This window comes from Crocodylus siamensis, chromosome 5 (assembly GCF_052110815.1).
Source record: "Crocodylus siamensis isolate JL-2025a chromosome 5, ASM5211081v1, whole genome shotgun sequence".
NCBI classification, from domain to species: Eukaryota; Metazoa; Chordata; order Crocodylia; family Crocodylidae; genus Crocodylus; species Crocodylus siamensis.
The window spans coordinates 197,373,062-197,386,076 of NC_143399.1; the positions used below are offsets into that span (position 1 = coordinate 197,373,062).

A 13,015-nucleotide genomic window follows, 5' to 3' on the forward strand; every position below is an offset into this window, starting at 1 on the left:
TTGGGGTAACAAGGAACAATGGTCACAAACTGACAGAGAGCAGATTTAGACTAGATATCAGGAAAGACTTTTTTACTGTAAGGGTTGCCAAAATTTGCAATGGGCTTCCAAGGGAGGTGGTGCTCTCCCCTACCTTGGGGGTTTCATAGTTTCATAGTTTCATAGTAGCTAGAGTCGGAAGGGACCTAGGTAGATCATCTAGTCCGACCCCCTGCCTTAGCAGGAAAGAGCACCGGGGTCAGATGACCCCGGCAAGGTGCTCATCTAACTCCGGGGTCTTTAAGAGGAGGTTGGATGGGCATCTGGCTGGGGTCATTTGACCCCAGCACTCTTTCCTGCCTAGGCAGGGGGGTCAAACTCAATGATCTGTTGAGGTCCCTTCTGACCCTGGCGTCTATGAATCTATGAACCTCCTGGTACCATGGTGTCTAATCACCTTTAACACTGGTTAATTGTTTAACCATCATTAACAACTCTTAATTCCCTAATCACCATAGGCACTGAGTACATGGAGGCCTGAGGGCCCTGGCCCCCCTCTAGAAAAGGCAGTCCTGAAATGGGAACATCAAGTCCCAGTCCTGGGCTGCATGACTCCGGGACAGCATTTTCCTGGATTCCCAGTATCAAGCAGGGTTCCAGGTTTTCCATTCAACATGGAAAAATGTGGAAAATAGCAGGTTCCCCCTTGCAAGCTGGCAGGCAGAGTTCCAGCCAGCAAGGGGCTGCAGGAAGTAGGACTCAGGGGGTGTCACGGGCATGTGCACAGGGGTGCACATGCATGTGGCTAGAAATACAGCCCCAGGTAGCCATGGAGAGCAGCTCACCCAGCTGCCTACAGGTAAATCTATGGAGTGGTGCAGATTGAGGCCTCCCCCACGGTGAGGGAGGGAATGGGGCAAGGGCTGGGCCTGGGGGTGCTGTGTCTGTCTTGGGGCAGTTGATTATTGATTCTTTCCTCTCCTTAGTCTGGTTTTGTAGGTGCTAATTGATGGCAGTTAACTGGCTACATTATCTAGGTCCTGTGTATTGAGCTGGTCCCTGAGTGAATCATGATTGATTGGTAACTGGTAACACAGTAGCTTAGCATCCAGGCCTGCAGTAGTGTCTCCCACGCCCCAAGACAGACAGTCAGTCCCACAAGCACCCATGGCATGAGATTTGCCTATCAGCAGCGAGGGGTGCAGGGCCCCAGAACCCCGCTGCACCAACCTCCTTGACAGCTGGCAGGCGTCGTGGCCACAGCAGGGGCCACCATCCCTGCAGCTGTCACCCCGCAGCGCCTTAACACACACAGGGATGAGTTTTGCTTGTCCGCAGCTTGAGGGGCAGTTCCCAGGGAGAGGGCAGCAGGGTGGGGAGCTCCGAGCCTGCAGCAGTCAGCCTATATCCGGCTGCACCCCTGCCCCCCGTGGGGACCACTCAGCTGGGCTGTGGCTGTGCAATGGGGTGGGCGGTATCATCTTACCGCCCCACCCTCACCCCGTCAAAAATAAAAGTTGGCACCTATGCTAACCACAACTTCTTTCATCACTGAGAAAGTTACCTGATTTCTCAAACTCTTTTAGTTGGTTGCAGGATGCAGCACAAGTTTGCTGCTGACCTTAAATCCAAGCTGATTGACATTGATTAGCTGTGTGGCAAACTATGCTCATTTCTTTGTGGTTAGGGGCAATTTCTGGAAATCCCCTGAGCTATGCTGTTCACAATGAGATGTTAACGGAGCGAGTAATTGGAGGACAAGAGGCCCGACCGAACAGCTGGAAGTGGCAGGTAAAGCCTTTTTCATTTTTTTAAATTTGAAATCTGCACAGTAAAACAGAAAGTGTGAGAACATGACAGCAAATCAAAAATGCAGGATGTCAGATGTAGCCGGAGTTCCACTGGATCGAGCCAGAGCAAAGCAATAACCTTACTAACACTTATTGTCCATCCAGCACACAAATACGAAACAGCAGCTGGCATTCACAAACCATCCCCTAACTCAGGAGTGGGCAAAATGTGGCCCGCTGGCCAGATGTAGCCCGCCAGACCATTCTATCTGGCCCGCCAGGCCATTCTATCCAGCTCGAGCGGCCCCCCAAAAATTGGAAAATTAATATATCTGCCCCTGGCTGCCTGGCATGTGGCCCTTGATGGCTTGCTAAAACTCAGTAAGCAGCCCTCTACCCAAAATAATTGCCCGCCCCGGCCCTAACTGCAGCTGCAGGGAGTCTCTATATGGAACGGCTCAGGATCAAGAATTTAGAAAAACATTACTCCTAAAACCACAGAAAAAACTAACAGACAGTTGTTTTGACTAGGCTGCAGTTTCCTAGGAGAGACTGCTTGTTTAAAGTATGATTCGGATTACACAAGTGATCGATTAGATGAAAAATGGCACATCCTTATATATGTTTGTTTCTTGTACAGCTCTAATCATTTGTGTCTTTTTTCATCAAAAACACATGTTTACTCCTGTTTAGCACCAGTTTGCTGGTAGAGCTATGGCAGGATGGGTTGATTCTGTGTGTTGTTTAGGTTTCTTCACTAGAATTGTTAATTGAACTTCTCCATTTTTATTAGTTAGGCTTGGTCTTCACTAAGGAAAAGGCATATTTTTAACTCATGGTATCTAATGTATGTAAAATCCTAATACAGCCAAAGAAATTAAAATTTTTCAGATATGTGAGAGACAGGAGGGAAATCCTTTCATTACCTCCATTGGTCATGATGTTTTGCTGGGGCTACACTGCAATATATACGGTAACACAAGTTTAAAAATGTAGTTTTTCTCTTAAGCAGCAATGATGTGTGAGTCTACAAAAGACGTCTGTGAATTTCAGCTCCCAGTGTGAGTTGATATTCCCTGTATTTAAAAAAAAAAACTTTTTGTTCATAGATATAGCGATTTAACGTGGTTACATAGAACCTCTTGACAATTTTACAGAGCCTCTTCTCAGAATTTAACTACTTTTTAACAAATCTACTTTCTTTTAACAAATAATATTCACCCTCACTACAAAGATGAGGTTAGTTTCACTGACCTCTCATATCTAGATGTCACTGATAATATTTAGTGGTACCATACAAACCACAATTTTACATGCCCTCGGTAAAAATAACAAAACTAGGAGCAATTAAAAGAATCCATCAGCAATTATTGTAAGTCCCCTTTTAAAAATCACAGAATGAAAGTTTTAAGTGACTCAAAGGGTATTCCATTTTAGATGGTTATAGTGTGTGAATTATGCTGCAGTTGAGGTAGACTTTTAATTCCCATTCTTATAAAGCAAATAAAGAAATTTCCCTTAAGAAATGAAAGGAAAATACAAATCAAGATATATTCATTAGGGTGACAATATTTGGATCTTGGGGAGCACTGGGTGTGCAGCTGAATAAAGGCTTTTTCTTGTGTCTTAGCAAAAGCTGCCGGTCACAAGGCTGGATATTACATTAAAAGTAACTTTGCTAATGCTTAAGTAAGCAGATCCCTAACAAACGGATAGGGTGCAAAGTGCATGTGTTGTATAAAAATAGGGTACAGACCAATGGCTATCGTTAGGGGACAAAGCAGAAGTATGGCCTTGGAGATGGTGCTGAAGTCAGCAAAAAACCAGAAAGAACCAGCAAGAAACCACAACTGACTGGGAGAAAACGGGGGGGTCAAAGTCTTACGCATGCGCTCTTAGCAGACAGGCATGTAAATGAATGAAATGCATAGGCAATGCCGTGCTAAGGAAGCAAACGGTAAACAGAGGCAGAGCTTGAGATGGGAGGAGAAATGGGTGGAACCAAAGGAGGGACATAGGCGGGGTAAATGTTAATAAGTATGAACCAAGGTGTATAAATGTGGAAAGAACTATTGTTCGGCGTGGCTGTCTGGTTTGTTGGTTTTTTGGGAGCTAGTCCGAAGCTGTCTCCATTCTGAATAAAGCTGTTGCGAGCAATGTGTGCTGGTGCTTGCTCCCTGCTCGCTCTGGCTAATGAGTAACAGGATCCACAGGTATCTGGATCATTGTCTCCCTAGTCGTTGGGCGCCGCATTGATTGGGGTCTAACAATATTTACTTGTTAATGTTATTACTGTGTATTATTTCTTCCAGCCTACTGTTCTGATATTACTTAAAGTTAAATACATATGAACATTGGTTCTATAGGTTAGTGAGTCTTTAACTTGAGTATTCTTTTAAATTTCTTTGGTTTACTTTACTAAGCTATGCTTCACTTGCTCTATATTCTATCTTTTGATATTTTTGCACTTTGGAATTGCAAGCATTTTACTTTTGTATCTATTGGATAACGTGAAACAGTTTGTGTAGAGGAGCATCTGTTAAGACTGTTAGCGTTAAAAATCTTACATTAAAAGTAAGTCGTTGTATAGCCTTAATTGTTGGCAATCCTACTTTGTAAAATAAAAAATGAATTTATCAGCTTTGATTTAAGAATGACACTGAAGGGATGGTTCTGTCCTCTGTCTACATGGCACAAAGCAGTGCCATGCACAGAAACCCAAACTAGCTTTAAAGAAGCTGGCTGAAGTACTGGAAGCAGTGTATCCACAATAGCACAACTACTGTATTTGTACTGCTGCCAGTACATGCGTCTCTCTGTGTTGCATTGGCATTGTGTCATGCAGATATACCAGAGACACCTTGTAACTCTCTCCTGATCAGCAGCACTCCTTGGAAAGGACTCTGCTGAGACCAACAATTTTGAGTTTAACTTGCAGAATGATGTCTGAGAGGGAGCTCAAGGAGTCACTGCTACCTGGGTGCTAATCAAATGCAGCTATTTAGGAGAAGGGTGTTCTTAAGTAATATTCCCATGTCAGAGCTGGACAAACTGAAGCACAGAGAGATTTGAACAGATGGTTCTCTGCAGTCACTGGCAGAATTCTTCTCCCCAAACCCCACCCAGCCGTGGGCCCACCCCATGGGTCATTTTTGTTTGACGGCTCGTCCCAAAGAATCGCATGTCTTAAACAGGTGTTTCCCTGACTCCATAAAGCTTCATTTATACCTTAGAATTATACCCAAGCCTACAGGTTTCTTCAGAGATTCATGATAAAGATGTTCCACATTCAAATATTTCACCTGCAGATGAATCCCAAAGGAGTAGCTTTCTGTAGCACACTAGACTCGAGTGTTCATACATATTGTTATTATATTGAACCACTTCATCAGCCTTTGTCCGTGCTAACAAAAAATGGTTCTTTCCACCCAGATAGCTCTTAGAAGTGTTAATCCTTGTCTATATTGCTTTTTAGTGAACAATTGAGTCACATCAGCTGGAATGAAGTAATTCCACTGAAAAAGGGCCTTTTTAATTAGGTCGGGCAAGACCTTGGAGACAGCCTTGCTCTGTATCATGCTGAGCTTGGACTAGTAGCAACTGGCAACAAAGCACACACAAAAAGCAAGTGTCTGTCTGTTTGCATTTTCAGTCATTCTGAACCTCTCATTATTTTTGCCAGCCACAGGTGGAGCCAGGTAATGTGCCACATCGCTAATCAGAATAGCACACACAAGCACCATGGCAGTGTCATGAACAAAACTTTGACATATCGTATTTTGCCATTTGATCCAGGTGTCCCTCCAACTTGCGTATGCAGATGCTCCTGAGTATTTTTACCATGTCTGTGGTGGCACACTCATTAGTGCTACATGGGTCATGACAGCTGCCCACTGCATCAACATGTAAGTACAATAGTAAAAGACTTTTAACTCTCGGTACAAGTCCCAGATCTCACTCTGGACCGCTGCTGGGCCACTCAAACACTCCGAGTTCTCAGCACATTCATTCTGGTCAAGGCAAGATGGTATTAATACGCAGTTAGTTTCATGATATATAGAAAACCTCTTATTAGATTCACTGAAGATATTTACATATAACTGCTGACTTCTGGAAAGCAATTGGTTGATTGTATATTTACATAATGGTATATGTGATTGCATCAATTTGAGTTTTTCAGTACATTTAAATTGGTATTATTATTTATAGAGGCTGAGGGTGAGAGAGAGAAACCCTGCCTTCATCCATTCTCAGCCATAGCTTATGTGCTGAGTAACATACCCATATAAATAGGATCATAATATAAGCCATAAATAATAAACCATATATACAATGCATTATATACAAATGAACACATTTTTAATTGCTTATGCCGTTGGCCAATACATCATTAAACAAAGCACTCATACCGTGCTCATCATCCCATTCTAGACAGACCGATAATTGCAACATGAACAGTTCCAGATTCCTGCTAGTTTGAGAATGCTGTAGGCAGCTGAACAAGGGGACAGAAAGAACAGCTTTTGTTCCCTGACCAGCAAAATACAGATATACGTCCCTAATACAACAGAATATTTGGCTGAAACTTATCCTGAGATGGAAAATGCTACAAAGATGACTGTAATGGGAGGGGGGTGGGCAGGGAAGTTTACTGCCACAGAATCTGTGATACAAAGCTATTTCTGTGGAGGTAGGGGGATACTGTACAGTAACTCTTTTGCAATTTATTTTTAGGCCAACTGAAGTAATATACCGAGTGGCTCTGGGTGACCACAATCTGTTTGACTTTGATGGCACTGAGTATTTTATCGGTGTTGATGGAATATTCATTCATGAGGGTTGGGACCCCTCTGACATTGCGAATGGGTAACTAATCTCAAATACTACCTTGCCACATGACTTATTTATACTAGTGCCTGTTCCCACAAATGTCTCTGCCCAGATTCTCTCCAATATCTGCTGAGGAAAGTCTAGTTGGAAGCCCTGGACCTGGGTTCCTGGTCTGCTAGCTTCTTGCATGACCTTCAGCAAGCCACTTAGGGACAGACTTAATAAAAAGACAGACTAAAAAGTAGGTGCTGCATTGCCTGACTTTTGGGTGCCCCTCCCCAAATGGAATCCAGACCAGTGTCCAGAGCTCCGGGATCTCTACACAGTGCCTGGGGAGAATGAGGTGGCTCCCAAAGAGACCCGAAATAGCCAGCAGGCTGAGCAGAGGCTCAGCCTACATGTAGGGCATAACAATACTGTGACCAGCAGCTACTTCACTGTAGCGACACGCTGCTTGGTATAGTGCGCCGCTACGGTGAAGTAGCTGCTGAAAATAACCATACATCACACGTAAGGTGCGGTATGGGCTGTTACTGCACCATGATTTAGTGCCTTCAAAGGGAAGTACTAAATCACAGCGCAGTAACAACATTGCCATAGAGACACATGTAGACGTGCCTGGCATGAATCAATGGGGGAATGCTAAGGTCAAGGGAAGGTCTGAAATCATACCCCCAAGGTAACTCCGTCCACTCAGGGCCACAGCCCTGTGGCACTTCTGGAAGAGAGGCACCTGTGCTCTTTTTGTCCAAGAAGGAGTGTGGCTCGCTCTGTTCTACGATATAACTGCTGGGGGGGACGAGCTGCCACCCTCTGTTTGTAATGGCCTGGTGGGTAGGACTCCTGACCAGGAAGTGGGAGGTCTAGGCTCAGTGCCCTCTTTAGCCATGGGGGCTCAAACCCATTTCTTCTTCCCAGGAAATGTTCATGGACTAGACTGTCTGGAGGCAGTCTCCAAACATGCTGCAGATTTGTTCAAGATTCAGTAGGCTAGAAAGAGAGCATGGGCAAAAGGGAGCCCTGCTCTGTAGCTGAGTGGTTAGGACACTTACCCAGGAGGGCAGAGGCTTCTGGTGCCCGCTCCCAGGCCTCTTTCTCTATTTTTCTTGATACAGTCATTAGACAAAACAGGTCTGGGACCAGGGAATGGGTTTCATGTCTCTTCCCTCCCTAGTGTGTGAGAGGCAGGTGTGGGCGATGTGGATTTCAATACCCTCAGGCAGGGGAGGGAATTAAACCCAGCTCTCCTATCCACAAACCCCCTCCCCTACAGCCTCCTGATCAGAGCCGGGGTAGCACTGGGGGCCACGTGACAGGGCCCCATAGGCTGGATCTGGCTTGCAGGCCGTATGTTTGATAGCTCATCTGTAGCCACCAGGATAGCCTATAAAAGAAGGGCTTTGACAGAACCATCACTACCAATGTTTTCAAAGAAAGTGGTAGTAACCACTGCATCCTGCAGAAAGCCCAGTCTTGCTAGGGTGCATTATGGTATACTCGGAGAACATGCATGGGATGGAGTCTGGCAAGGGGACTTGGGCGAAGTAACACCATGTTTCTGGATCTCTGTCAGACTTCGGCCTGTGCATGAATAGAAATAGAGTTTACAGGCAACAGGGGAACTGTTAGGTCACATCTTTGGATTTAGATGCTTCCAGGGTTACATGGTACCTAAGAAGGGGTTTTCAGAATGGCAATTTTGGATCTAGGTCTCTAAAGTCCTATGTTAGATGTAGCTAAACTCTGTGCCTCAGTTCCCCACCTGTAGAGTGGGGTTAATAATTCCCTGTCTCATGGGGTCATTATTGTGTGTGAGGTCTCAGACACATGGGTGATGGTGGCCATACACGTATCTAGAGAGGTGAGTGAAAACCAACTGAAATGTCAGGTTTTGGCTATTGACTGACTCTAGAATTTCCAGCCAGGCATCTGAAAGCCTATTATCTGTGTCCTGTTTCAGCAATGACATTGCCTTGCTGCGTCTCTCTGCTTCTGCCTATGATAACGGCTTTGTTGAGATAGGATTGCTTCCAGCCGCAGGAGACATCTTGCCTAATAACTATCCATGCTACATTACTGGATGGGGACTAACTACTAGTAAGTGGAAAAAAATGTTTTGCAGTTTAGAAAGACCATGCCAGATTCAAGCCCTTGTGTGAATCAAATCTGCTGACATGCATCTTCTCCAATGCAAAGAGTGACTGAAGGGAATCCTGCCCCAAAATGAATTGAATGCCAAGACATTCTGAAAGAGAGAAAAATTCACCACTGTGCACTGCTGAAGCCCTGCTGTGACAGGACCTAGAGGATGGTGTGATCTCTGCATTATTAAATTCTGACAGTTGAGCTATGCCAGCGAAGGGTGTGGAAAGATCACTCCCCATAACTGCCCCACCTTTGCTGACAAAGTTCTTGCTTTGGACTCAGCTTTGCAGCCAAAGGCTGCTGCCATTCAGAGGAGCTATTATAAACCTGGCAGCAGAAAAAAATTCCTGTCCACAACAGGGGGCTTGTTCACTGTAGCATTGCCACTGTAGTTAAAGCAGCAGCACCTTCTACAAGGCAGACATTGCTTGTGTCGGGGGACAGCATCACATTTTGACATGTGAAATAGCATGTGAACCAGAATCGCTGTGTTTAAAATGCTGTCAGTGATCACAGTTTATCCTGGCATCCACAACCAGTCATCATGATTTTAAGTGGTATTGTAGTCACTGAGGTCAGCAGGTCTGGCTGAATACACATGGGGAATAGATCCACTGGGTAAGCAAGGGATATTTTACTCTTGCTCTGGGCCCACCCTAGCTTCTGACACTCCAAGCTGTGCTCCCCTCAGTGACTCTGGCTGCACAGCAATGTTGGGCTCTATATCATTGATGGTGGCTGCGTTGGACCTTTGTCTATTGTAGTGAGAGTGGTTAAACACTGTTCCTTCCCTTTCAGTCGGGGGCAGCATCCCGGCCACGCTGCAGGAAGTGATGCTTCCAGTGGTCGACCATGCCATCTGCTCTCAGAGTGACTGGTGGGGCTCGGCAGCCAAGGTGACCATGGTTTGTGCTGGTGGAGACGGCATGAAATCCGGGTGCAGTGTAAGAGCCATAGTTTCTGGGATTTCCTGGGACTCCTTCTCTCTTCCTCATGTCTTCCTTCCTTCCTTTCCAGTTCAACCCAATTATCACACAAATTGTTAATCCCCTACAACACACTCCTCCCAAAGCCTGCAGCAGCTTAGGAGTGCAAAACCCCTCTGACAAGCAAACTACATCTCCTGAGAATCATCTATTGATTTGCTATTGTTCCAAATCCCTCCTTCCTCCCACCCTGTGCACAGAAACGAGGAGGTTAATGGAAGGGAAGCTCCCAGGTTCTTGTTTTACACATTTCTCCTCAACTCTTCTGAGGAAGGCAGCAAAGAAGCTTGACTCTCTCACTAGCATCTCCTACGGATGTCCAGGATTCCCTTGTTGCCCTGCAGTCAAAGCTTTGGCAATGTCCAGAGTCCCTGTTAAAGGGATATCTCCATGACAAAGGAGCAAGGCTGCAGAAATGTAACCTTTGGAGGTGTTAACCTTCCTTCTTCAGCTTCAGATAGCCACTAGGAGAGACAATTTGCTCCATCTACTCTCCTGGTCCTCCCCCAAGCATACTATGCGTGCCTTGCCCAGCTCACTTCTTATGCAAGCATCTGAGGCCACTCCAATTTGCACCTGCATCCAAATTAGTCCTTAGCTGGCCCCCATTTGGGAAGCAAGACAAGATGTTGTAAAACTATTTTAGTTATAGCTCCACTTTTAGCTCTTCCAGGGGCTGTACCTCCAAGAACTCAGTCACCCCAACAGCTAATCAACTGTTTCCACTTTTCCAAGCCTTGATTCCTGAATTACTCTGAGAATTTGGGTCAAACCAACAGTGTGTCATTTTCCCTCACTCTGGTTCCAGGGTGATTCAGGGGGTCCTCTGCAGTGTCACACGGAAGGTCGCTGGAAAATCCATGGGATCGTTAGCTTTGGCATTGTCCCCTACTGTAATACCTACAGGAAGCCGACAGTCTTCACCCGAGTATCCGCCTACATCGATTGGATTTATGACGTAAGTGCCTCTCAAGTCACTGGACTTATTTCATCCGGCGTATAACTCCCAGGAAGCTCAAGGGGTTACGCCAGAGAGAAGTTGGCCCAAGCCCATTAATTGATGGCATTATGAAGAATGGAGTAGAAAAACAAGACAATTCTAAGATCAGCTGGGCTATCTGCCTGCTGTGCTATCTGTCTGGCTAGTCAAGCTTTAGCCACTTGCTGCAATAATAGATGTGGTACCAGAACCTTAGTGCAATTCTCTGCCCTGTGTTATGCAAGAAATCAGAGTAGATTGGTAGTGACCAACCTTTTGGCAGGTGCGCCACCAGTTAAGACTCCCCTCCATCCCAAGTGCTGCTCTGATCCCCACCCCAGAGGCAGACCTGAGAGAGTTTGTACCCAGGGCAGTGTGGGGAGGCAGTCAAGAAGGCCAATCGTACCCTATCATGCATCCACAGATGCATCTCGAGCAGGTCCAGGGAGGTGATCCTCCCCCTCTATGTGGCACTGGTCAGGCCGCAGCTGGAGTACTGCGTCCAGTTCTGGGCGCCACACTTCAAGAGGGACGTGGACAATATGGAAAGAGTTCAGAGGAGGGCCACTCATATGATCAGGGGTCAGCAGGGCAGGCCTTATGAGGATAGGCTACGGGACCTGAACCTGTTTAGCCTCCACAAGAGAAGGCTAAGGGGGGACCTTGTGGCCTGCTACAAACTGGTCAGGGGGGATCAGCAGGTATTGGGGGAGTCCCTGTTCCCCCGTGCGCTGCCAGGAGTGACCAGGAATAACGGTCACAAACTGGCGGAGGGTAAGTTTAGATTAGATATTAGGAGGCGCTACTTCACAGTCAGGGTGGCTAGGGCCTGGAACCAGCTTCCAGGGGAAGTGGTGCAGGCTCCTAGCCTGGGGATTTTTAAAAGGAAGTTAGATGAGCACCTTGCCGGGGTCATCTGACCCCGGTGCTCTTTCCTGCTAAGGCAGGGGGTCGGACTAGATGATCTACCTAGGTCCCTTCCGACTCTAGCTACTATGAAACTATGAAACTATAGGGTGCCAGAATGGAGGCAGGGGGGGCTTCAGCCTCAGGCCACAGCCACATGGTAGTAAAAGGACACTAAAAGGAACCGGCACTGCTAGGGGCCAGGGTATTCCTTCCCTGGTTCTGCAAACCCCACACAGTTTTATGTGGTAAGCAAGAATGCAAAGCCCTGAATTTGACAGGAGCTGCAGGGCCTGGGAAGGGGCACCTGGCACCTCCTCTTACAGCAGCATCTTCTCTCCACTCTGCTGTACAGAGAGCCCTTTGCTTCCTGCCTCCATTCGGAGTGTCTGGGGCTCACATGCCACACACAGCAGCCTGTGCTACTTGCGGCACACATGCCACGGGTTGGCCACACCTGAACTAGATAATGTTACTGGCTTCTTCTGCTTCTAACATCCATAAATGTCCCAGTACATTTTGAAATGGACCCCTGTACAGCACTTTTTGCATATATACCACAGCCACTTGCATTCATCTGGTTTCATATTCCCCACTGAGCAGATTCAGTTATAAGCTGTACCCACAAATAAACAAATCTGTTTTGGGGGTTGGACATGAATAAAGAGCTCTTGATCTCAGCACGAGAGTTTGGCTCAGTGGGCCAGCTACTTCTGGGCTCCAGGCAAATTCTCTAGCAGAGAACACAGCTCCCCCCCCCCCACATCCCAGCATCCATCTGCAAAACTGGGAGCCACATTTGCTGTATTCATAGATTTCATAGACATTAGGGCTGGAAGGGACCTTGGAAGATCATCTAGTCCAGCCCCCCGCCCCAGGAGCAGGAAGTCAGCTGGGGTCAAGGGATCCCAGCAAGATAAATATCCAAATGTCTCTTAAAGGAGTCCAGAGTAGGTGCTTGCATCACCTCTGGCAGCAGTCTGTTCCAGACCTTGGGGGCTCAGACAGTAAAGAAGTTCTTCCTTACGTCCAGCCTAAAACGGTCTTGGAGGAGTTTGTGACCGTTTGACTTTGTCATCCCTTGGGGCGCTCTGGTGAACAGACGTTTCCCCAAATCCTGATGTTCACCTCTTATATACTTATAGGCAGCCACCAGGTCCCCCCTGGGCCTGCGCTCTTTCAGGCTGAAGAGTCCCATAGCTCTCAGCCTGTCATCATAAGGCCTGTTCTCCTGCCCTCTGATCACACGTGTGACTCTCCTCTGGACTGTAGGGTAGGACTGTGGTGCAACTGGAGATTGGAACAGTATTTATATCTTCCATTCATTTAAAAACAATGGGGAAAGGTAGTCGAGTTTGTTCTGCACTGAATCCACTTCTTTTTTTCAGACTATGAAGAAA

At 46.5% G+C, this 13,015-nt stretch overlaps 1 protein-coding gene across 1 annotated transcript in view; it reads left to right on the plus strand.

Moving 5' to 3' along the window:
• The first annotated feature begins 5,576 nt into the window (after positions 1 to 5,576).
• The window catches only part of LOC149865107 (elastase-1-like), a 38,172-nt gene continuing 30,733 nt past the window's right edge, over positions 5,577 to 13,015 (plus strand). Inside the window, exons 1-5 of the mRNA XM_090049819.1 lie at positions 5,577 to 5,674; positions 6,504 to 6,635; positions 8,560 to 8,696; positions 9,543 to 9,688; positions 10,539 to 10,688. Of these exons, the coding sequence (XP_089905945.1) occupies positions 5,649 to 5,674; positions 6,504 to 6,635; positions 8,560 to 8,696; positions 9,543 to 9,688; positions 10,539 to 10,688 (591 nt within the window). The 5' untranslated portion in view covers positions 5,577 to 5,648. The remainder of the gene's footprint in view (positions 5,675 to 6,503; positions 6,636 to 8,559; positions 8,697 to 9,542; positions 9,689 to 10,538; positions 10,689 to 13,015) is intronic.